This window comes from Arvicola amphibius, chromosome 1, assembly GCF_903992535.2.
Source record: "Arvicola amphibius chromosome 1, mArvAmp1.2, whole genome shotgun sequence".
Lineage (NCBI taxonomy): Eukaryota > Metazoa > Chordata > Mammalia > Rodentia > Cricetidae > Arvicola > Arvicola amphibius.
Genome location: NC_052047.1, coordinates 61,128,133 through 61,154,206, shown reverse-complemented (window position 1 = coordinate 61,154,206; position 26,074 = coordinate 61,128,133). Strand labels below are relative to the sequence as shown.

Below are 26,074 nucleotides of genomic sequence, written 5' to 3'. Positions count from 1 at the left end.
TCAAAAGAATTTGTACTACACAAGACCGACCAGGATGGCTAGCTCCAGTAAGATGATGATGGGAAGGAGAAGCTGGTTGGTTGTCAGTTTTCGGGACATTGAGGGGAGAATCTTTCTGCATTTGCTCAAGATTTCATTTGTGGTTACCAGTCTATTCTTGGTACGTTCCAACTGTTCTTGTTGTACCCCCAACTCCTCTATGATTTCTGTACCAATCTGGTCAGTTTCTGTGGCATTCCGATGAGAATGCTCAATGCTTTGGGTGGCCCCGTTCAGGCTTTCTGTGCCTTGTAGAAGCAATGCTCTTTGAGTCTGTAGTCAATTCAAACGCTCATTCCCTAAAGCATATGTGCCGTACTTCACATCTCCTCGGCCTCCAGATGTGGCTGTCAAAGGTGTGCTTCTCACCTCGCAATGGAGTTTAGCAAGGTCCTTCCGGTAGTTTTGAAGTTTAGACATCATGGGATTATGGAAAGTCAGGGGTGCATACTGGAGTTCTTCCTCCATTTCTGCTAACGTTTCATTTGCTTCCTGTTGCTTTTCATTAAAATCTCTGACCAGCTTCTTCTCTCCAGTCCCCGCAGTCCCCAGCAGCCACTTGTGAACCCCTTGTAGGTCTTCCAAAAGGCTGCAGAAGATCTCCAAATGCTCAAAGCAGGCGGAGTAGGTGGCCATGGCGCAAGTTGCACACGTGAGCTTCTGCCTCTGAGACTCCGGGCGCAGGGCCCACTCCCTCCTCACATTCTTGTGTTTTTATTTTTTTCCCTTTTTGGCTAATTTGACAGCAATTTGTCAGCTTTGAGCTGTGAGTCACATGGCTGTGTCTCCATCTTTATCCCTAGAATCTAGCATAGCACTCATACACCAATAATTATTCTAGGAATATTTCTTAACTTTGCCCTAAGTGTGATTTCCAAAGTGCTTTAGGGGCAATAGCACAAGATACAAAGAAGATTAAACTTATGCTTTGAATTCCTCTCTTCACCCTCAGTGACAAGAATATTACAATATCGAGTTACATACTTAATTTCATTTAAATTAACAATCCATAAACTTCAAGTATTAAAAGGCAGGTATGCTTAGCTTGGATACATATTACTAAGACTAAACCAATAGATGTACAAGTATAATGTGAATCATACATAGTTAAGGCTATCTTTAAAACATGTATTTGCATACATAATAATAACTATATCTGATAGAGTCAAGCTTGACTTTTTATATTAATTAGAATGAATTAATTAAATTGCTTATAGATATAGTTAATCCAACCGGGCGGTGGTGGCACACACCTTTAATCCCAGCACTCAGGAGGATTTCTGTGCGTTCAAGGCCAGTTTGGTCTATAGAGAGAGTTCCAGGACAGCTAGGGCTGTTACACAGAGGAACCCTGTCTTGAAAAACAGACTAACAAACAAAGCTAACATTTTCCTCCTCCTAAAGATCTCAGTGATGTATTCAAATAGAGATACAGAGAGTAACAGGAAACTAACTTGGATTATCGGTTTATGTGTGCACTTCTTTGTCTCTCTTGCTTCCTCTACTGTTCTCAACATCTGCAGCAGCCCCTAGCAAGAGGGACACACAGCACACAGCCATGGCTATGGCAGTGCTGCCTGATAACTAGAGGAGACACAGACGTTGTCCCAAAGAAGTCGCTGGAATTCACAAGTGCCATAATCAGAGGAACTGAAATTCCACTGTCCTACTGAGGCTAGGTGCCAAGTGACATTTTTAAAATGGAAAAATGAGATACTAATTAGAAAGACTGAAACATCCTACCATGCTACCCATCACTGGCTTTTTCAGCTAGGGATCCAATAAAACCAGTAAGTGGAGAACAGACGAACTGTACTTCCCAGCTTTAGTCACAAATATGCCGCCTTAAGATCAAGCCAAGGTGTTAGTATCTACTGTAAGAATGAAATACGTTTAATTTTTCATATGCTATCCCTTACTCATTGTTGGACTCTAGCATCCAAACACCGAGGAGGAGTCACCTCCAGAGACCACCTCTCATACCACAGCTGATGCAAAAGCATGAGGATTTTATTAATTCTGTCATGACAGGGTCCCCCAGCATTCGGGAAGCCAAGAAACCCCGACTAGCTGGTACAGGCTACTTTTAAAGAAGAAGGCCATAGAAGCAAGGGGGGTTGTGATTGGCTTATTCGAAAGGGCTATTACCAATAATTGGCTGGAGAGCTGTTGCCAGATCAGATGAGGTAAGAGGTCATTTTGACCCCGTTTCCCAGGGGACTGAATCAAAACATACGTATATGGGTAATTGTTCAGGAACTGAGTACGTGCATGTGTAACTGTTAGGTCCTTGGTTCCCAGGGGAGCAGGGGAAGCACTATGGCACAGAGGCTGAGAGGATTCAGAATTGTCAGAAATGGCTTCAGAATTGTCTTAAGGTCTTACATCATCAATTGCAATAAAACACCTTTTATTGTAACAGACACTGGAAATAGTAAACACAGGAATGCTGCCCAGCAATTCAGTGGACACGTCCCTGGCAAGTAATTTCTGTGTCTGTTACAGAACTCAAAGTTCAGATCTCCAGCCAGTGAGTTGGCACGACAAGGCACCAGGCCCAGGCCCTTTCTCCTCAGCATGACAGTCTAATCTATGAGCAAACTCTGGTCTGAATCTTACTACAGAGAACATCTTGCCTGCCACGGTTTTACAAAAGAGACAATGCTAGAAATTGCTTGTTCTGTTTTCATTTGTTTCTCTTACCTTTTCACTCCCCTCTCTTGGAGGCAGGGTCTTATGTAATCCTGGACGGCCTTGAATTTGCTGTATAGTCAAGGATGACCTTGAGATTCTGATCCTCCCGCCTCTACCTCCCAGGTGCTGAGCTTACAGGTCTGCACCACCACACTCGGTTTTATACAGTGCTGGGAATTTAACCTAGGGTATGCTTTCTGCCAACTTAACTACATCTCCTGTCTTCTAGCTGGTTTTATTTCTTCATGAAAACTCAAATTGCATAAACGCTCCATGAATTTTACATGTGGTATTTGGTAATAATTGAAGCCATGGTGTATGGTATACCTATTTATTCAATGACACCTTATTTTTGTGCACTAACTGTACTATAAGGATTTAAGGTGGATAAATATATATTGTTAAAGTATATCTTTAATTATAAGAGCTCATAGCTCAATTATAAAAGCCCATAGAGTAGAGAATATATCTGGGATGATGCAGTGACGTGGAACAGACAAACTGGGTTATAGTCCAGGCTCACTTCGTACTCCAAATGAGATCTCTGAGTGTCCCTACTTCATCTGTGTTCTAAAGTAGGAATACATTGCCTGAGAAGAGACAATGCCACGATGTGCCATGCTATTGTAACTATCAGTACTCTTCCGAGGACAGTTCTTCTCTTCTGTAATGGAAATGTATCATTAAACTATTCAAAACATTTTCGCTGTAACTCAAATGAATGCTTGCTTTATGATTGGGGTGAGCTCTATGTTCCTCGCTATGGATCTGCTAATTCCAGGGAAGTCACTGTTCAGAAAGGAGGCTGACACCTGGGCCTCTGGCCATTTCAATTCACGGTCCCCTTATTTCTTCTCTCTGACTGCATGCTGGTATTCACAACGGCTTTTTTTTTCTCATACCACATCTCTTCCCTGTATTTGAATTTCAAGGATTACAGATAAATAGAACTAAATAACATTCACTGTCATCCTCCGCATCCAAAAATTAGCATCCTAGGGCAAGATGTTCTGAACTGAGGTCAGCCTGATGTCCTCCACTGAGTAGTAGTTTGGGGATCTCACACCTGCTGCAAACATCGAAATTGTCAGATCTTGTTGCATTAGCTACTCATTGCTAATGTATGATAACCATGTCTACAGTTTCCCGTTTAGAAAATTCTTTTTAAAACTTAGGTTTGATTTTTTTTTTTTGCAGATTGCACATATTTCTTCTATGACTCAAGCTTTCGAGCCATAATTGAGCTCTCAAGTTCTATTACAGGATAATTTTTTTTACAGAGTCAAAAAAGTCATCGTTTGAAGGCACAGACAATATAATTTGAGATAAATGCAGATGGTAGAAGCGCTGAATCCTTTGAGCTGAGAATGAGACAAGGTCCAAGCTGCTGATGTGGAAATACCTGGCTAGGCTGCTTACTCATGAAGTGCCTGGCTGGAGGACGGAGTCAGCGGGAGCCTGCCGAGAGGCAGGGGCTGGGTGAGGTAGCACTGTTCCCTGTGCACACCGGCCTTGTCTTTCCCATCGATTAGTATAATGGGGAAGTTCTTGTAGTATTCAATGATGTCTCCCACAGAATCAAACATCTGAAATACAGAAAGCAAAGTGACCACGTTTGACCGCATCTGGTGCCTGTAATGCAGCTCAGCTGTTGCATGCTACTCAGGGAAGGTGAACGATTTCATACTTTTGACATTGTAGCGAGATGTGTTAGAAAGTGATATTGGTGGTGGTGTTCTGAGATAGGGTCTCACACTGAAGCTCAGCCTAGAGCTCATTCTGGAGCCCAGATGGGCCTTGAACCTGCAGCAATCACCCTACCTCTGCCTCCTCAGGAGGCTAGCATTACATGGGTCAGCTACCATGTCTGACTTACTCTGTGTCTGACTCTTTCTTTCTTTGTTTGTTTCTTTCTTTGTTTCTTTGTTTCTTTCTTTGTTTCTTTCTCTCTTTCTCTCTCTCTTTCTCTCTCTCTCTTCCTCTCTTCCTCTTTCTCTCTTTCTTTCTTCCTTTCTCTTTCTTTCTTCCTCTCTCTCTTTCTCTCCCTCCCTCTCTTCCTTTTCTTTCTTCCTCCCTCCCTCCCTTCCTTCCTTTTCTTCCTTTATTCCTCCCTCCCTCCCTCCCTTCCTCCCTCCTCCTTTCTTTCTTTGAGGTCAAACAAGCAATTGAAGGATGACTGACAAACACAAGGAGAGGACAAGGGTGTTGGGACCATTTGGAGTCCTGGCCTCCAGCTGCTCTTCCCTGCTAGAGCTCTTTACTTTCCTTCTGATTTGAGTTACTGAAAGCTGTGTCAAAGTTGTTTACCAGCTCTGTTCCACGAGCACGTGTTGCCTTGGCCTTGAGGATCAGAGGATAAGATTTTCATCTGTTGGCCCACCTGACTGTTGGGTATATAAGCCTCCATGGTGTTATTGAATAAAGGGTTTCTTACCAGTGACTAGAGGTCCGTGTCTCTGTCTTTCTGTCTTTGTGTGTTTCAACCTCCAGCCCCTTGCCCGAAGCCTGGAAGCTCACGAACTGTATGGTAGCACATAGAGCGCAGACGGGTGTTGTGCGCTGCACAATGGGGAATGGAAGTGCTTGTGGACCTAATGGTAGCTCTTAAGTTTCCTGTCTGCAGAATTTTCCCAGTCAGACCACCTACCTCAAAGATCCTCCCAGCTCCATCACAGTCTTCCCACCCCATGACATGAATGAATTACTTATGAGGTCATCACAAATGAAGGCTGTTCAGTGTCTGGGTGTCCTGCCAGCTATGAGCTGTGTGACCTGAGGCCAACTTCTTATACTCAGTTTCTCTGTCCACAAAGAGTGATGGAGACATTGGGACTTGCCTCTGTGTTCTTTGTGAGCATTAGTGGAACTTATGCATGGACAGCATTTGGAAGAAAGCCTACCCTGTACTTCCACACATAGTGAGGGTCACTAAATGTGAGACCATGGGATGCATTCTAGACTCTCTTCACAAGCCTCAGGAAGAAAGGGAACTTTCAAATTTCACTTCCAATTTCAAATAAGGATGGGCTTTTCTTCCTTTACACTCAACGAAGTGGTCAATGCAGAGAACCTTTTTGTGCAGCCCTTGTCCAGTGAATGGGTTCACAGACAGCTAAGGGCAGATAATCACTCTGATAGGAGTAGCCTCATTGTTCTACTCCATGGATAATTTCTATGAGACCTCATTATTAGGGAGCAAGGCAGGTGCAATCAACCACGCTCCTGTCCCTTCTTAGTGGATCCAGTGCTGTACCCACAGCTGCAACGCTGCTGCAAAGGCTGGGAGAAAAGACTGTAATTAAGCTCCTATTTTTATCTTAGATTCTCCCCTCCAAGGACAACAGAGAATGTCAAATGTCCTAATATTAGATACCAAAGCCCGTTTAAATCCTTTGTGTCTGTCCTATATGCAAGCTGTAGACAGTTTTTCCTTTTTTCCCCCCTTGTCAGAAAAGCAGAAAGAGAGGAGGGAGGGAGGGAGAAGGAGGGAGGGAAAGAGGGAGAGAGAGAAAGAGGGAGAGAGAGAGAGGAAGAGAGAGAGAGAGAGAGAGAGAGAGAGAGAGAGAGAGAGAGAGAGAGAGAGAGGAGACAGAGATAGAAAGGTGAGAGAGAGGGCTACAGGGGAGGATAAGGAAGAAGTCAGGGAGGTAGGAAAGAAAGACATGGGCTATTATTAATCTGTCTTTTAGTCTTAAAAGTTTGTTGTCAAGCCAGGTGGTGGAGGCACATGCCTTTAATCCCAGTACTTGGGAGGCAGAGGCAGGTAGATCTCTGAGTTCAAGGCCAGCTTATTTACAAAGGAAGTTCCAGAAACCCTGTCTTGAAAACCAAAAAAACCCAAACAAACAAACAAAAAAAAACCCAAAAAACCAAAAACAAACAAAAAAACTTAAGTTGTCAAGTAAATATCTATCATCAGTTTTAAAAACCCACTGCTGCCCAGGTGTCTGTATAGAGAGGTATGGAAGAGTCTTGTAACCCTGGGTAGCCATGAAATGGTTGCTGGTCCAGTCAGTGAATAACTAGGCATCGTGAGCTAAATACTGTACCTTCAGTGCATCCATATTTGTGACCTAGAATCTATGCTCAGTACTCTGTTTTGAAAGTGTTAATAGTGTTTTATTTATCTTGAATGGAGTTCACTCCAGGTTATCCTCAGGAGAACAACAGGTCCTAGATGTAGTCACGTGGCAGTGAGAGTCTAATCACAGAAGTAGGTGTTTCCCACGAGGCAGGTATAGGAGCTGAGAGCCACGGATACCAAGGGTGGCTGGAGCATCTCCCTGGGGTGGGGTGGGGCTGGATGTCAGACTTCTGTTCTCCAGCACTGATGAGTTTCTCCTGTCCTAAGCCTTCCAGTTTGTAGAAAGTTATGGAAATACAGTCAGAACACTAAAGCAACGGGTACTCCTGAATCTTAAACCAGAGATCTCTGTCTTCCTGACCAGTTGAATAACCTCCCAAGTTTTTGTTCTGGGGACACATGGCTTTGCTTGCCTTCTGTGCTGATGAAGATGGCAGACTGGAAGAGCCTAACCTGGAACTGGCCCTGGTGCTTCTTATAGGCCTTGTGGTATGGCGTTCCCCCTTTGCCTGAGGTACACGGACTCAAGGAAAGGACTTTCTGGGGTCAGCTCAGATGAGACTGGATGCTTCACAGCACCTGCCTCTGTGTACCTGCCGTGGTATTTATACCGTGCCGTCTCACACTCAGATGGCTCCTGAGAGTCAGGAGCTACTGTCTTCCTGTGCCATTACAAAGCCCACAAAGTAGATGAAAACGAAATGAAGTGAATATTGTCCCCAGAAGCCTCTTCCTCATCATGTGTTTCCTGCTAAAGTGGCCAATGATGTTCTTTGTCTGAGCACAGCTGGAAGAGCTGGGAGGTCTTGCATTTGAGCAGAGATTTCTTCCAATTCTCTTAACGATGAGAAATTCCTCAGTAAGACAGAGGGGTCAGGTTCGAAGGCACATGGGCCCATCTCACTCTGAGGGCAGGGCTCAACGCTTCCCAACAACAGTGAGAAGAATCTCTGTAGGTTGCAGTTTCTCCCAAGATGCTTGTCTCACAGTAAGCTCCAAGTAGGCATTGCTTATTCTCAACTTGCAGTGCTTGGGGCTGTCGTCAGGTGGGCGAGATTGTGTGAGAAGGCCAAGCTGTTTGCCAAGGAGAGGAAATCCAAGGACTGCTCTTTACTGTTTCTGGGCTTCATTTTCATCATCTAGAAAATGTGAGGAGCACCCGCCTCCCAGGATGGCTCTGAGTGCTCAGTGCATCCATGTGCCTGTGTAGAATGCATGTATGTACATGTTCCACAGTGGCATGAAAGGGAAGCTCATGTCCCGGGGGTGCAAAGAAGAGAGAATTATGGACTAATACAGAAAGAGGATTTTAAAAACAGGCGCCAGGATCCAGTAATTGGAACAGCTTGTCAGGTGCTTACGGTTGGGGGGTCTACTTGTGGCCTCAACTGACAGTTCCTCACTTCCAAGGCAGCCCGCTAAAGGCTTGTGATCTGTTAAGATGCTGTTAGGATGTAAGTACTCTGATACGCTGCATCCTCTCTTTCATTAGCAGGCAAAGCGTGGTGTGCTGGGAACAAAGCTGAAACCTTAGTAAAGGCTCTGCTTCTCCCCAGTGAGTGAGACTCAACCACGTGGCTTTAAAACTAAGTGAGAAAGCAAGTTACAAATCTCCTGGAGGAGAGAGGGCCCTGGAGTAGGACGATATACACACAGAACAGACCTGGAATATGTATTCAGCTAAAACACCTCCTTTTATCAATTGATTTATATAGTTATTAATTGACATTTAGTTGATTTTTTTTGTAGCAATATAGAACCTAGGGCCTCACATGTGCTAGGTGAACACTTGACCACTAAGTCACACCCTCAACCCTGTTTGTATCTTTTAAGATAGGATCACACTAAGTTGCCTAGGCTAGTCTTGGCAATCTTCCCGCCTCAGACTCTTAAGTATGTGGGACTATTGGTCTATGCTACTAGGCCTGGCAGATTTGCCAGTAGATGGCCTCCCATTAGCACACCTGTACTGAGAGCGGGACCTCGGCTTAGTACCAAATGCTACTGTTGAAAACACACTCACTTTGAGGACCGAATCTTGTGGATAAGTGAATGACACTTGACTTCTTAAATGCCTGCAGTGAACATGGGGAGGTGGGGAAGAGAGTGCTAGCATGGGCTGAGAGAAGCTCTCCAAGAGGCAGAATGTAGTAGCCGCTTTCTGAATAGGTTTCTCTGATAGGTTTAGGATGACGGGAGGGCATTCAGTGGCCTTTAGGACTGCTGGCCTGGTGAGCTGAACACAGCACAACAGGGTGTTCATGAAAGGGGCTGGAAGGGTATCATTACAGTGTCTTTTCGATCCTGTCCTGTGTTCACTGGGGTAGGTAGACATGGATTTAGCACCTCCCAAGCTCAATATTTCTTTTCTACTTCTAGCCAAGGAAAGGGAAGTGGTTGGATTGCACCCACCTCATTTCCTCTGAGTCCTGTCCCCAGGGCAAACTGCTGATTGCTCTCCAGAAAGCGAATTTTTACATTGTAGACTTTGTTCCCATAAAACACCACCAAAACATAGGGTTCTGCCTTGGATTTTGTGGAACAATCTCGAACCAAGAAGGTACCATCCTGAAGAAAGAAAAAGGAATTAATTATAGTTATCTTCTCTGGTGCATAGGGTCCTAGCCTTAAGGTGATGTCAACAATGATGCTTTTGTGAGGTTCCTAAATGGATTTAGTTTGTGGCGGCCCAACTGCATGTTCCATTTAACTCAGTGGGCTTTCCCTGAGTTCCTGTTGGGGTTTGAATATGAAGTGTTCACTCAGAAGACCCATGTGTTAACCGGTGGTGTTACAGGGAGACAATTGGTTTATAAAGGTGCTAACATTCTGAGGCTAAGCCATTGGTAAGTTCAAAGCTGAATGGGCTATTTGGAGGTAGGGCCTGGCCATTGTGGGGCGGGGAGCGGAGGGGGGCAGGGTTGTTGCCTCTGAAAGATGTATCTTGGCCTCATCTTCTTTGCTTCCTGGTTACTGTGAGGCGGGCAGCCCTTCATCCATAGTACTTCTGCTCTGCCACAGACCTAAAAGCAATGGGGTCAGCCTACTAGGGGTTGAAACCAGGAGCCTTCCCCTTCCTTCTCAAAGTTTCCCAGGTCTTTTGCCACAGAAACGGCTGACACAGTGTCTGTATGGATGAGATTTCTTTTACTGCTTCCCGAGAGTGTACCAGATGCACAGTGGTGATTCCTTCTTTAAAATCTCCCTCTACTCTCTGCATAATTCTTACATCCTTTATGAGGCTTTCATATTAGATTCACCAGCCAGTCCCTTGTTTGATCTTCTGCCCCAGCTCCTGGCTCCAGTTAGGCTACCGTTTTCTGAATGGACACTTGCTCTGGGTTTCTTATCTGTTGCACACTGCCCCCTTTCTGCACAGGGAGGTCCTCCTTCATCCCTCTCTGGTGTGTTTCTCTGCACCTGTCACTGCTCACATGTCTCCTATTCATCTTGGAGGTCAAATCTTATTCTAAAGAGAGGAGGAAGCCATCACAGACCATGCAAAAATCTTAGCCCAAGAATTTGGCCCCCTGTGTGAGGGAGATTCCAGTGCAGGATCAGGGCTCCCAAAAGAGGAGTGGGGTTTTGCAGAGACTGATGACAAAGTGAGTAGAGAGAGGAAGCAGGAAATACAGCCTAAAGTGTGATCAAGACAAGGGCAGCACCAGGAAGAAGAGATTGGAAAGGTGCAACAAGTACCTTTAGTGTCCGAAGCCAAGGGGCGGCTAGCAATGGTAGGCAAAAGATCAACAGGACCCAAGAGACCAAGGACTGAGAACAGGGCCTGGGACAGAAATAACCAGACACACTGGAGACAGTCACTCAAGGTGAAGGTGTGAGGTTGAAAGGTGGAATCCCCCTGAACACACTGAAGGGCTTGTCTTCAGGGTTATGCTGTGTCATCCACATGCTGGAGGGCACTGAATGTCCCAATTGTAAATGTGTATAGAGGATGATAAATGCCATAAAATAGCATGGGTACGGACAGTATGTATGATGATTTATATTTCTAAATATATAGTCATCTGCATAGAGTGCATGGAATATTGATAAGTAATCTATAATATAGCATAATCTATAATATGATATCACTATATAAAACACTATGTTGTATAATGTGTTTCTCTAACAAATACTAAATTTAAGAATAGCACTATTATTTTGTGTTTATGTTATAATGAGGTGGGCAACAGAAGTCTACCGTGAGCTGCCCTTAAGGTGAGCAGCATCTTGCATGCATTGTTTCACTTGGTTTTTACATATATCTTGAGGGAAGGCTTATATCCCCGTTTACAGACACTTGGGTTTGGCTTCTGAGCCAAGAAAAATCTCCCAGGCTTAACAGGTGTGTCCAACATTGAGACTGGACACAAGGTTGCCATCTACAAAGTTCATGCTTGAGAAACGAGCAGTCAAAATTTCAAAGGAAGAAAGGCTGGAAAGATGGCCTGGCCATTAAGAGCTCTTGCTGCTCTGTCATGAGAACCTAGTTCATTTTCCAGTACCCAGATCAGACAGCACACAAAATCATGCCTATCTCTGAGGGATCAAACATGTCCTTCTGGCCTCTGTGAGCACCCACATGCATATGTGCGTACAGACACACATTTGAATAAAAATAATACAAATAAAGCTTTTTTAAATTTTTTTGAGACAGGGTTTTTCTGTGTATCTCTGGCTGTCCTGGAACCCACTCTGTAGACCAGATTGTCCATGAACTCACAGAGATCTGCCAGCCTCTGCCTCCCAGGTATTGGGATTAAAGGTGTATGCTACCACACCTTGAATTCACAGAGACCCTCCTGCCTCTGCCTCCCTGAATGCTGGGATTAAAGGTGTGCACCGCCACTGCCCAGCTCAGATAAAGCTTTTAAAAAAGTTACAAAAAAGTCTCATAATGTTTTTAGTAAATTGACAATTGTATGTTGGCCTGCATTCATAGCTGTTCTTGGTCACATGTGGCCAGTGGTTGAACAGTTAGCAGATGATAAACCTGAAAGTCAAGCTCGAAGTCTAACAATCTAAGCCTGGTGACTTCTGCACCATTGAGGGCGATGAGGAACCCTCTGTGGCTCTCTCTGCATAAAGCGTTCATTCGGAAGCAGAGGCTTCGACTCCAGCACAGAACACTGCCAGAGATCAGGAAGGCGGATGGGGACCAAGAATTGGGGCCAAACTTGGGTTTGTCTTCTTAAACTCTGCAATGCACTTGTCAAAATAAATCTGGGAGATCTTTCATTTAAATTAAATTATCTCTCATCAATGGGAAACGCTTCCTGACAAGACCGATGCAAGCAGAAAAGGGAAACACAGTCATTTAGCAAAGACAGTGCCATTCTGTGTCTTAGGAGGAGGCGGCATAGGCACACATGGAGGAAGGGAGCATTTGAGGAGCACCAAGCCTGGCCACAGCGATGCCAGATGGCCTGAGTGTTGCTCTCCCGGCACAGTTCACATGTGGGCTTCCGCATCTGGGTCCTCTAAGATTGATTTCTGGTGAAAGTCCAACTGCGTGACTGTAGTAGTGTAGTGGGTAATGGTACCCAAGAAAGGAAGCTTTGGCTGGGGCCTACCATCACGGTGCCCCATCCTGTGTTGGCAGAGGCCAGCCATATCTGAGGCCATGACAGAGGAAGGGGTTAGAGATCCTAGGACAGGGGCCCAGTCAACCTCAAGCTCCATCCCACTGCAGAGAGCTGTCATGGTAGCTGGAAGCAGTTGAGTCTTGGTGAAATGGGTACTAATGTCTTTGTTATGACTGAGACCCTGGCCTCAGCCTCCCCACTTATGGAACGGGATAGTTCCACTTATTTCTGATGGGGTCATGCTGATTTGCTGGAAATCTTTGCCTCTACTGCTAGTGTTAACACATTCACATGAGATTAGTGACTTAAAAGTAAAGCCATTCTTGCATAGTTTTGGTTAGAAGTCCAATGTGGGTCTCTGAGCTAGAGCTAGTGTTGGGGGTATGGAATCTGTGTCCGTGACTCTCATTGTCCCTAGAGGTCACCATAATTCCTGGCTCATGATTCCCCCATCAGTCTGACCACTACTTCCATAATCACGTATTTTCTATGACATCCCTGCCTTCCTCTTATTGGGGAACACAAGGGGCCACTCAGCTCAGGATAACCTTCCCATCTGAATCCCCAATTTAATTAATCTGCTCGGTTCCCTTTTCTATATAAAGTGATTCATTCAAAAGTTCTAAGATTTAGGACATGATATGTGGGGTGAGGAATGGCCATGATTCTGTTTATCTTAGCAACTCATGAGTAATTTACTTTTTACATCAATTCTACATTTTCTTAGATGGGTTGGAGACCCATGATTTATTCACTAATAAACAGATTCATTCATGTTGTGTTTTCACAGTCAGCAGTAAATCTGTTTGAGAATTTGTGTTCTTGAACAACAGAAGCTATCTGATATTTCTGAGTAACCCAGCGTCACTCGCATTGTAATGAAGAATAGGTAGTCACTCAATTTTTTCTGTCCTTTGGGTTATGTGGTAGGCTGGCACCTCCCTGTTCCCTTGGAAATTAGCTTTGGTCTTGGAATTTGGTCAAGGAAAAGGTAAAGTATATTACTCCTGGGGTGATGTGTGGAGAGCCAGAGTGGGAAGGCAGAAGCACACTGTGGACACAGGGCCTCACACAGACCAAATAAATTTACTGGAATCTGGTGTGCAGTGAAGAAAGAGTATCATGTGGTAAATGACAGAGATCTGGGGGGGGGGGAATCTGTTACTGCAGCATGACCTGCCATATCCTGGATCACAGTATTCATGACCCCTGCTCCTTTCTTGAAGGAGTGAGATAGAAAGACCCAGTCTGTGCCATAGGTGTGCATTTAGTGAGGGGATGGCGAGCGGGAGGCACTTCCCATTGTGACTCCTGCACCCCAGATACCATCTGTGGTTTTCCAGTGGCTCCCTCGGTACTGATATTTTTACAAACTGATTTTAATTTTATAAATAATCAACAGCTAACCTTGTTTATGAACTTGGGAAGGTCACATCTGATAAGTGACAAAACCCAGCCTTAGGTGTGAGGCCATTTTAAATATCTCTGCATTCTAGGAAAATCAAGCCACAATTCCGTCTGTACGTTTAGTGTTCTTTCTTCAAAGATTGCCCTGAAGTAACTAGAAATTGTACCCCCTTTATCCTTTCTCACCCCTTTCCTCTTCTAGAGAGCCCCCCATCCCAAGCCCCCTTCCTACTTTTGTGTGTGTACGCATGTAGAAATACACGCGATGGCCACAGGAACAATGGAGGGGCATTACCTTCTTCTCCTTCATTAGCGCCTCTTCTACTGCCTGGCGACTGTATTCTCCAATGTACCATTCATTCTTCTGGACATCCTATGGTACAAGTCCAATGAGGAATATTTTGGGATCAAAGGGAAGGTGTTCATTATGGACTAATTCACCCAGATTTTACTTTTGTTCCACCAGTGTCCAGTCACAGACTAACTGACGGATATTCAGCATCGAACATTTTGATCCGCAGCCTGGAAAGGCCTACGGACGCGGGAAGAAGAGGGACACAACCGTAGCTGGGGATTCTGACTGATAGGGATAGAAAGAGAGTGGTCATTGGGAGTGGCCAGAAATTGCCCGTCAGTTAGGACAAGTCCATCATTTGAGTCTCAGGAAGCATAAGCCTCCCAACTGTCAGTGTTACTCAGTGAGTTCTGATACTGCAGAAAGATGCAAGTGTTCTCATCTATACTCTGGCATATTGCATATGTGCCCATGGCAACATGGTCCTGCAATCTCTTCATTGAGTTCCCAGGGTCACAATGTGGAGTCATCCTTCTCCAGGACCCTTCCTTATTCAGTATCTCAAAACATCCCTATCCCGTTTCTCTGGACCATGCATTATGGACAGTGCTCCTTCTAGTGATAGATGGGGAGCAGAGACTCGGGGACTCAAAATCTGCCACATGGTTGGCAAGAATGAGACACGTGACATCAAGTCTTTAGTCTCCCGTGAAGTGTCTGGTCTTTCCAGCACCAACATGAGCCGTCCAGTGGTGGGCACAGGTGTATGCCATCTGGCCAGCATGCATTGCTCCTACCTAACTGCAGTTGCATTTCCTTTCATGCCCTCAGATCACGGGCCTGCCAACCAGACGTGTCTACTATTCCAATATTACAGACACGCACACACGCGCGCACACACACACACACACACACACACACACACACACACACACGCACACGCGCGCACACACACACACACACACCAGCTACCCTGGGCTTGTATATAGTTTTATAGTCCTCCTGTCTCTGCCATTCAGGCGCTCTCCTCCATTAAGAGTACATTACAAAATTAGAGGGAAAAAGGACACAGTCAACCACAGGAGTGAATCTCAAAATCATTATGCTCAGGGAAACAAAGCTGGGAACAAAAAAAAAATGCCACTCTCTTGTTCTGTTTAGATAGGTATCTAGGAAGGATACAGGGCAGTGGTAGGAACTGGAGGGTTGCCGCCTGGAACCAGCGGAAGACAGGGTTTCAGAGGAGCAGGAAGGATATTGGGATATAGTGGAAAAGTATTTCTTGAACCAGGGCAGTGGCTAGCCTGGTATTTTCATTTGTCCAAAGTCATGGGACTGTACATAATACTTTCAATTTCTTGTATTTATTGAATGTAAATAATACCTTAAGCAGTTCTTTGGTTTGGGAAACATAGATAAAATTGAAACTAAAACTCTCCTCTTGTTTGAAGACCCTTTTGTAGTAAGCATCTCTACTTGAGGGATACTCAGTGCTGGGAGGGTCAAGACGCTGCTCTAGGCAAAGCTCAGGCAGGATCCCAGTAAGAAAGCGTCTGAGATCTCAGCTCCCTGCTACAGTGTGAGCCTTCCATCCCTGTGGTCACCATGGTCACTGTGATCCTTGTGGTGGTGGCTCTGGGACTCCTGGTTGGTCTCAGAGCTTGGGCAGGCTGCGCCATGGTGAGTTTCATTTACTCTGATTAGTTCCTTTATGCTAAGAGATGCCTTAGAGCAGCGGTCCTTAGCCTTCCTAATGCTGTGACCCTTTAATACACAGCTCCTTGTGTTGTGGTGACCGCCACAGAAAATTATTTTGTTGCTACTTCATAACTATAATCTTGCTACTGTTATGAATTGTAAAGTAAATATCTGATATGCAGGCTATCTGATCCCCCAAAGGGGCTGTGACCCACAGGTTGAGAACTGCCTTAGACATTGCATCTTGGACTATTTCAAGATGTGGTTATGAGGGGCGCAGGGAGTAGACTGGTGCTTGTCAAAGCCCTTGGTGGCTTCTGAATGACAGTGAGGAGCAGCCAAGCTTATCTTCAGCCCTTTCTTGTCCTCTGAGTGACTGCAGAGCATTACCCTTGGTATTAGCGCAGTCGTACCAGTGCTGGCATTTCTAGTCGCCCCTCAACAGAAGACACGAGACTCCTACTCTGGAAACCTTTAGCAGGCTGCCTGTGGGATCCTGCTATACCTTTTTTAAAGGCACAATAAAATATACCCAGTGTAAGGAGTTACTTTTTAGCCACTTTGAGTGCTCAACCCATCACATTAAGTGCCTTTATATTGTTTTAAAACCATCGCCATTATCCATTTCCAAGACTTTTTCTATCCTCCCAAGCTGAAACTATGTGCCCACTAAATAACAGCTCCCCATTACTGCCTTCTCCTTCCCAGTTCTGGGGAGCCGCCCTGCTAATGGATGTCTCTGTAGAATTCGCTCCTCTAGGAACCATGAATAGCAGATAAAAGGGATATGCTTCTCCTTTAGTGTCTGTCTTACTTCACCTAGGATGTGCTTTTGAAGTTTAGTCATGTAAACATGCCAGACTTTTTTATGTTTGAGACAGTGTGTGTGTGTGTTGTTTTGTTTATCTCTCCGTCTGTGAATGGACACCTGTGTTCTCTTCCTGCCGTTGGACTATCATAAATAATGTTATAAATGCGAATGCTCAAATCCTGTTGGGCTCTGCTTTCAGTTCTCTTGGAGATGCGCCCTGTAGTAGAATGCAGTCATGGACCTCCAGTTTACTTTTTGTCTGTGCTCTGGGATACTGCTTGAAAAAACATGAACGCAGCAATGGAAAGTGAAAGCAGCCAATTTGCCGACTATTACACAGATATCTTTATTGAGAGGATTTAGATCTGTCACAAGTCATAAGATTTGTTGAGCTGTTGAAAATAGGAACATCCTGAGTTAGTCCAGGCTCCTCTCATGCCCTGGAACTCCGGCTCTGGGAGGAGTCTGGTCTTATGTAGACATTGAGTTAGAGCCCAGGAGTCCTGAGGCTTACGAGAGTGACAGAGTGACAAAGACTCAGGCCCATGCGAGGGGAAAATGAGAGAGAATTCCAGAGTCCATAGGGAGATTGGGAAGCCACTAGAGAACCAGGTAGGGATTAATTATAAGGCCAAGCAGAGAAACTTGAGATCCTATAGAACTTAAAAGAAATTGATCAGAGATCCCAGATGCTTCGCTTACGAGCCATGAGAAGCTCTAGGGCACCCATGAGCCAGGGCTATTGAATGAGGGCAATGCCATCTTCCTTTGTGCTGTCTGTGGTAAGTAGTGTCATAGGTGTTGGAGGATGGAGCAGATAGGACACAAAGAGCTCTCTCTCCTTAGAGGGAGCCATGGGTGCAAGGTGAACTGAGAAGCGACTGTGTGAACAGCTGGCTTTACGGAGAGACCATGAAACAGATGAAGACAAATGAAGCCACTTATTAGTCATTTCTAGCTCTCCTCTGTGTCCGGGATCCGGACTCCTCATGCTGACGCATACAATCAACGCTTAGGAAATGGCTGCCAGGCTCAACTGAAGTTGAAATGTGACCTGTAAATCTTTGGATGGGAAATGAATTCTAGTACTCAAATTCTAGTTAATGATCCATGAAACTTAACTAATACAAGTCTAAGTCTCTCTCAGCCCTGCCCTCCCACCCCCTACAATTAATGAACAGACTGTTCTGAGATTCAGCAAAACACGCACGTTAAAAATCTAGTGAAAGTGTAATAACTTATGAGTCAACAAAGCATTTTAGAAACATTAAAAGCCACTGATTTGTCATTATTAGGGAAAATAATTAATGGCAATCACAATGATTTGCTTTGGGCCTTCCCAGCAAGCTGTCACCAGATGCCAAGGGCAGTTAGAAGGGCTTGCAGGGAAGCTCCCACCTTACCTTTTCATCAGGCTTGGTGGGGACAGGTTTTCCTGTGTTTGTGTTTTCATAGGGCAACACTCGATCGTGAGGGCCATGCCTCACTGCAGTTTGGCATCTCTGAGGCAGACAGCGTGGCATGGTGTCTGTATGGCCTGGAAAGAGATTGCACTTAAATGAAATCACATTGCTGTTGCAGCCTGTCTTCTTCCAACAGGAAGCTGGGCCCACCACTTCGGTCTTTGGCCATCTTTGTGGTCTAGACAACACCCTATCACCATGGACTGCAATGCCTTCTGAATTACTCCCTTGCTTCCACACTCACCTTGCCCACTCTCTTTCTACTGGGAACTGGGAGTAATTTTCCAAATCTGTAACTGTGTGGTTGGGGAGATGACTAGGTGGGTGAGAAGTGTTTGCCTCACAAGTGTGGCGAGCTGAGTTCAAACCCTCAGAACCCATGAAAAGGCCAGAGGTTAGTGAGCAGCTGTAATCCCAGCATTCCTACAGAGGAATGATAGACAGAGACTGGAGAATCTCTAGAAGTTTGCAGGTCAGCTAACCTGGCAGAGTACACTAGAAAAAAAAAAAAAAAAACAAAAACCCAACCCTCAAAGTCTCTGTCTCAAATAAGGTGGAAGGTTTCCTTTGACCTCTGTATGGGCCCCCACCCCCACACACACGGGTGATAGAGAGTGAGAAAGAAAAAGAGAGGGAGAAATGTAACTGTGATTTAGTTACTCAGCCTGATTAAAAATCCTTCCATGATTATCCACCCCCAAATAAAATAGTCTCTCATCTGTTTTTTATGTTTAAATAATTTATTTATCTGGATGTAGTGGTGCATGCCTTTGATCCTAGCACTTGGGAGGCAGAGGCAGGCAGATCTCTATGAGTTTGAGGCTAGCCTAGTCCACAAGTGAGTTCCAGGACACCCAAGGCTACAGAGAAACACTGTCTGGAAAAACACTACCAATAATAATAATGATGATGATGATGATGATGATGATGATAATTTATTTTTACTTTAGGTGAATTGTTTGTGAGGGTGTTAGATTCCCTGGAACTGGAGTTGCAGATAGTTATGAGCTATCATGTGGGTGCTGGGAATTGAACCTGGGACCTCCGGAAGAGCAGCCAGTCCTCTTAACCATTGAGCCACCTCTCCAGTCCCTTCTCTTCTGTTTTTAAGGCTCCAAATTCCTTCTCTTCTTATTTCTTCATCCTTGCCTCATCCTTCCCACATTACTCACTCTACCCAGACTGAAATGAACTCTGTTCAGTTCCTTAAACCTACCATGACTATTCCTAGCTTGGGAAGTACCATTAAGAAACACCAAGCATAATCTAAGAAAACTACACTGTCTTTTCTTTTAACCTGGAACAGCAGCTGATAGAGAAACCATGGTAATGTAGACTTGGATATTCAGCAGATACTTTATTTAAAGTGAATAAAGCAAATTTGTAATTTCATAGAACACAAGGGGATAGTATTTGTTGCCAATCATAAATTTAAACCATTAAGGTATATGTTGGAAGCTGGGAATTTGCACCTAACACAATAGTATCCTGATAGACTTTTCTCATGAGACTGGTGGTACTATTTGCAAATATAATATGAGTATATTATGTAGTGACACACTGTGTGGTTGGGATGGTAACTAGATCTCCAAAGCATGCGTGTTGAAGGTTTGAGCCACAGTATGGGATACTCTTTTTTTTTTTTTAAAGATTTATTTATTTATTCTGTATACAGTGTTCTGCCTGTATGCCTGCAAACCAGAAGAGGGCACTAGATTTCATTACAGGTGGTTGTGAGCAACCATGTGGTTGCTGGGGATTGAACCCAGGGCCTTTAGAAGAGCAGTCAGTGCTCTTAACTGCTGAGCCATCTCTTCAGCCCCTGGGATACTCCTGAGAGGTGGTAAATATTTTAGGAGATGAACCTTAACTGGAGGATATTCAATCAGTGGGTTGTGCTCTTGAAGAAGGTATTGGGGTCCCGGACTGGAAATGAGTAGGCTTGTTCTATCACACACTCCCTCCCATGATGCTCTGCTGTATCATAGGCCCAAAGCAACGGGCCAGGCAACCATGGATAGAGACTAAAAACATGAACACAAATGTATTGTCACAATGCGGCATGTCTGATTGACACAAACATGTTATGCTATCTATGTCAAGGGTGCGTCTTGCAGGATTGATCCCCAAATGGTAGTACTGTTGAGAGGTGATTGGTTCATGAGGGCTCTGACCTCTTCATGGGTTAGTCTACTGATGAGTTCATAGATTGTTGTGATGTGGGTCCTACTTGAAGGAACTGGATCACAGGGAGCATGCCTTTGAGGGGTTTGCCTTATCCCTGGACTCCACGTCTCACTCTGTCTGCTTCCTGGCACCCATGAGCAGCTTTGCTCCATCACATACTGTGTGATGGGCCCCGAGAGTGGTGGAGTCCAGCAATCATGGACTTGAAGTTTCAAGTCAAAGGAAATCTTAGCTTCTGTAGTTTTTTTTTTTTTTTTTGCTGACTGAGAAGCAAAGGACAATGGCTCTGGGCTCTGATTGTGCTTCATGGACGGGCTCTGTGGGAGCCTTCTCAGCTTGGTCGATCACCTTCCTGGACCTGGGGGGAGTTGGGAGGACCTTGGTCTTAGCATAGAGTGGGGAACCCTGATGGCTCCTTGGCCTTGAGAGGGAGGGAGGGGAGGTATGGGTGGAGGGGAGGGGAGGGAAGGGGGAGAAGGAGGGGAGAGAAGGGGGAGAAGGAGGGGAGGGAGGGGGGAGGAGGAGGGAAGGAGATGGAAATTTTTAAATGTAAAAAAAAAATAAAAGTATAAAAAAAAAAAAAAAAAGAATTTTCCCAGAGGGAAAAGGGTGGCTCCTACACATGTTAACACTGGAAGTCTGGATCATGTCTGTGAACCGTTATTTCTAACTGACCAATATGTTGATGCTACAATTTGCCATGCCTGGATTAGAAGTGAACTGAAATGTAAATAAACTGGTCCATTTTATAGAAAGTTACTGTTTTACCTGGCATGCCATCATTAAGAGACCACCAGTTATCAAATTCTGATATGGTGTTTTCGCTACATACTTCAACCAAAATGAAACATTTCCACCGCATGTTACTCTTGTAAACAGAAGTCAAGGATGGAGTTTTTGACATTTAGGTCAGGAGGTGAGCCAAGCACAGCCAAGACATTTGTGAATGTGTTAGATTTAAAGATAGGAATACCTAAAAAATATAAAATCATAAAAGTATACAAACACTATGTAACTAAAATACCAGGCAAAAGTAACAAATAAACCAGGTGTGGTGGAATCCCAGCACTGCTGAGTGAAGTGGATTTCTCTTTGAGTTTGAGGTCAGCCTGGTCTACATAAAGAGCTCCAGGCCACCCTAGGCTACCTAGTTAGATTCCAGAGAGAGAGGGAGAGGGAGGGAGAAAGAGGGAGAGGGAGAGGGAGAGGGGGAGAGGGGGAGAGGGGAAGAGGGGGAGAGAGAGGGAGAGAGGGAGGGAGAGAGAGATGGAGGGAGAGAGAGGGAGGGAGAGAGAGGGGGAGAGAGAGGGGAGAGAGAGGGGGAGAGGGGGAGAGAGGGGGAGAGAGAGGGGGAGAGAGAGGGGGAGAGGAAGAGGGAGAGAGGAGGGAGAGAGGAAGAGGGAGAGAGGAAGAGGGAGAGAGCGGGAGGGAGGAGAGCACATATAAGCTGGAAGTCAGGTCAGCATTATAAGCATATAGCCTGCCTCAGTATGAGACGTTTGACTAGGTATGACTAGGTTGTCATCCTGGCAAGCAGCTGGCAGCTGAGCAAGAACTTCAGGAGTGTGAGCTGCTTTTGACCCAAAACTTTGTTTAGATGAAATGAAGTTTCAGCAAATATTTATTAAGAACAAAAAATATTCCTGATATTTTGAAAGTTTTATTTTAATTGTGCTAGTGATGATGGTTTTATTGAGCCTAAGAATGTGTGTGTGTATTTTAAATGGGACTTGTACCCAGGGCTTTGTGCATGCTAAGCAAATGATTAACCTCTGGGAAATGTCCCTAGAATACTCTAGAACACTCTTTGGTTCCTTTTTTCCCCCTGAAATGGGGCCTTATTAAGTTGCATAGGTTGGCTATGAACTCACTCTGTATTCCACGAAAGCCTTGCATTTGTGGTTCTCCTACTGAGAAGCTGGGACTACCAAGGCCTAAAAAGAAGATTGATCACCTAGAATCTAAATGCATTTATAATACTAAGTTAATTTTACCTACCAATTTATGATCTTAAGAACAATAGCTGGGTGGTAATGGTGCATGCCTTTAATCCCAGCACTCAGGAGGCAGAGGCAGGTGGATCTCTGTGAGTTTGAGGCCAACCTGGTCTACAAGAGCTAGTTCCAGGACAGGCTCCAAAGCAACAGAGAAACCCTGTCTTGAAAACAAAACAAAACAAAACAAAACAAAACAAAACAAAACAAAAACAACAACAAGAAAAAGAACAAGAAGAGAGCTAAAGATTTCCTTCCTGAAATTTTAGCTGATAAATAATAAAACTTAACCTTGAAATGGTATAGAATGTATACTGCTAAACTACTTTTACTTTTTGGTACTGTTTGGAAAGAGAATGTAACTTTCAGCTATTTTAAAGATCTCTTTATTTAAAATGTTGAGTAACCAAGAGTAGAATAATTTTGAAAAATATACCTCCCAGACAATGAGGAAACATGGGAAGTAAAGGTGAGTTGGATCTAGCACAAGCAGGAAGAAAACCAAAATGTGAATGAAAAGTTGAGCAGCCAAGAGTCACAAAATAACACAAAAGCAGACCTAAATTTCAACAGTCACAGCAAACATCAAACATGGAAGGAGACAAGCATGGAAATAGAGCACTTAAAAGTCAGACCTGAGCTGACTTAAAAGCCTAGCGGTGTGCTGATCACATAGCCATAGTCTAAGGGCATCGAGGAATCACACGTAAAAGATGGGGACCACCTGCCCTGCAGTCCTCAGAGCAAACCTACAGACCTGTATTCCTGAGAAGAACACTGGCTTAAAAACTTTCTTATAAGTTGTCCTAGAGCAGAATGCAGGGGGCCGTATTATTTAAATGGCAGCGACTATCTTTAACTTGGAAGCAGTAAGAACAAACTTGAGAGGGAAAATCAGCATTATCAGCGTTTCTTATTCCTCAGTTTGTGCTTTGTGCCCTATAGAATTCAGAGACGATGAAATTTTTATGATATTATGGCAACTGATTCATTATCGTTCAACCCCGTATGCCTTGCTTAAATATTTAAGAGGTCCTATTTTTTAAAAAAAGAGCATTTGGAAATAATTATGCATTTGCAGTCTGTTCACAGATCTAGGGAAATGAAATAGCAGAATTGCCACACTATTTTCTTCTGACCGCCCCTGGCTCGGCTCCGCGTGGGATGACGAATGAATAAATGAGCAGTTCTGAGCATGCTGTCTGTATCCCACCGCATCATGCTTTTCCTCCCTCCGAATGAAAGCAGCTAAGCTCCCAGAGCTCCCTACACGAGGCTTCGCATTTGAGGCTGATCGCTCTTATGGAGCCTGGAAGAGGGAGGGTGAGAGCAATGGTGAGATGGGCGAAAGGTCAGTAGAAAAGTTTTGGGGTGCGTAGTTGACACCCCACGAGGCAAAACAGCCTGATAAAAATGGTTTGGGGTAAAACTGCACTGATGTGAACACTTTCTAATGTTTTAACATTCTTATGGAGCTATGTGTCTCGGCCCAAACGCTGACCCTTGCGATCAGTCCAGAAATGCTAACTTGTGAGTGTGGTTAGTATTACCAGGGAGACAACCTTACAGTCCTCTGTTGCTACTGACAGTACAGCATTTAAAATCAGGCGTTAGGTCAGTACTTATCAGAAGATTTTAGTTTATATTTGTACATAATTAAAAATTAACTTTATAGGGAAAAAACCATATGTATGTTTTCCAAAAGAAAACTGAACAAAACAAGCCTAAACACACACACACACACACACACACACACACACACACAGAAAAATCACACTTCCAACTCTAAAGAGAAATATTATTACTATATTGGCATATAATAAGACATTTTTGAACCCTCTTCTAGTTTATATGTATAACACACACATATGATCTGTTTACTGGGATTCTTTATAGTTTATCTTCAATTAATTTATCAATACATTGGGCCCATTGTGTTTATCTGTAAGTGAACTACCCAGAAACAAACTAAACCTATCCAAGATTCTTTTTCCATTTGTTAGGTAACAGTAATGACATCGGCATCTTCTGTGATGTGGAGCTCACTATCCTTTATGACTGCTCACCCTGAAGGCATCTGTATGGATCCCAGTGCAGGGCCGAGCTCCAGTAAACTGTCAATCTATGAGTGCGAATGGCCCATCATCTTCTCACATGATGCATGGCTACGTCTGACGAATTGGAAGTGAACTTCACTCAGTAGAATGAGTATACGTTGAGTAAGCTGATGGGGAAGCACTGGTCAGTGGAAGGATAGGGCTGTCTCTACTCTGTATCTTTAAACATGGTAACACTTCGAGTCCTAACCAAGCATTTGATGCATGCTTGTTGATGGAAGGAGAAAGTAATGGAGGCAAAATATCTATTCTGTCCCCTCTAGGCTTTCTTGAGAAGTCTGGCTTCCTCTGTGATGGGTTCAGGACACAAAAGATGGACTGGACTCCTGGTGGTGATAGCAATTCCCTTAACACTGTGGTTCCAGACTGTACTTGCTTTGCTTTGTATCTGCATGCGCTAGTCTTCCCTGAGTTATGATTCTCTCTAACCTTGAAGCGCACTTTCAGAACCCACAAGTCAAGCTTCTTCTGGCCCTGTTCATCCCAGGTATTCTCCAGATGGAAACTCCAAGCTGTCTTATCTTTATCTGCCTAAATCTGACCTTCAGTACTCCTGTGGCTAGCATTTGAGTCCTTGGGATAGAAGGAGATTACTACTCAAGCCAGCCCTGTTGCTTAACTGTACTACCAATATTTGGGAGGTAGAGACAGGAAGATCAGGAGTTCAAGGTCATTTTAGGCTACAGAGTGAATTCAAGGTCATCCTGCGCTACCTGAGACTCTGCTTTGAAGAAGGAGGTGTGTGTAGGGGGAAAATCTCTGTTTGGAGAGAGTCCCATTATCATGGCATTGAAAACAATAAACTTATCATATGGTCCTTAACTGTTTCACTGTAGGGCAAAAATGAAACGAGGCATGGTGGGAATCAGTCAGGTGTCTCTGAGGCTGGCTGATGTCATTTGGGGAAGAGGAAATGGGGGAACAAAGAAAATAACGAAGGATATGAAAACAGGAGAGTGTCAAGTAGAAGACCGGATGGGCCTGTGTGAATATTGTACTGGTATTCACATATGAGTTTTTATTCACATTCTGTCGGTGGAAGGGTGAGGTTCAAAGGATTTAACTGGATCTAAGTGGCCCTGCTGAAGAGTCAGAGGCAGAGCTGGGTCCAGGACAGTGAAGCTCTCACCTCCTTCATTCTACCCTATAGAGTCTGCTCTTCTCAGCTCCAGATACCCTTTTATGGCTCAGCTGAGAGCCATGAATGCAGTACTTCCCTGGCACACAGAGGAATCACGAGGGAAAATGCACATGGCAGAAGTAGCTGAGACAAGTGGCAATGGAAATGCTGAGCCCCCTGGCAGGCACAGGGCTGTGTCCTCCTCTGCTTCATGTGGAGATATGCTAGCTTTCCAAGCTTTATGTCATGATCACTAAGAGGGGCCATTTAAGTTATTAGTATAATTTTTCTTTCATTTTATAGATCTGTATTTCTTAAGATAATTCTCCATTACACCCAGTGTGTTGGGGGAAAACTGTCTACAACTATTAGAGATGATGAAGAACACAGTGTGCTCATGAACCATTGGTGACTGATGGATGAATCTATCCCCCCGTCTGTTTAAGACCACTGTAGTATGTTCTTATCAGTTTAATAACTAACTGCTATGACTGCTTTGCAAAGATACATCTGAGGTAGCTAAGGAGATACACAGTTTGAGAGTCGGATATTTCTCTCCCAGAAAGAGTTGAGCCTATAG

The 26,074-nt window shown here is 44.3% G+C and overlaps 1 protein-coding gene and 1 pseudogene across 1 annotated transcript in view; both read right to left on the bottom strand.

The window, feature by feature from the left end:
- On the bottom strand, positions 1–675 carry LOC119809579 (annotated as a pseudogene).
- A 3,436-nt stretch (positions 676–4,111) lies between these two features.
- Positions 4,112–26,074, bottom strand: part of Clnk (cytokine dependent hematopoietic cell linker) — a 90,284-nt gene continuing 68,321 nt past the window's right edge. The window contains exons 15-18 of the mRNA XM_042054985.1: positions 18,017–18,150; positions 14,105–14,182; positions 9,230–9,385; positions 4,112–4,319 (exon numbers count right to left, since the gene is read on the bottom strand). Coding sequence (XP_041910919.1) covers positions 4,149–4,319; positions 9,230–9,385; positions 14,105–14,182; positions 18,017–18,150 — 539 coding nt within the window. The 3' untranslated portion in view covers positions 4,112–4,148. The remainder of the gene's footprint in view (positions 4,320–9,229; positions 9,386–14,104; positions 14,183–18,016; positions 18,151–26,074) is intronic.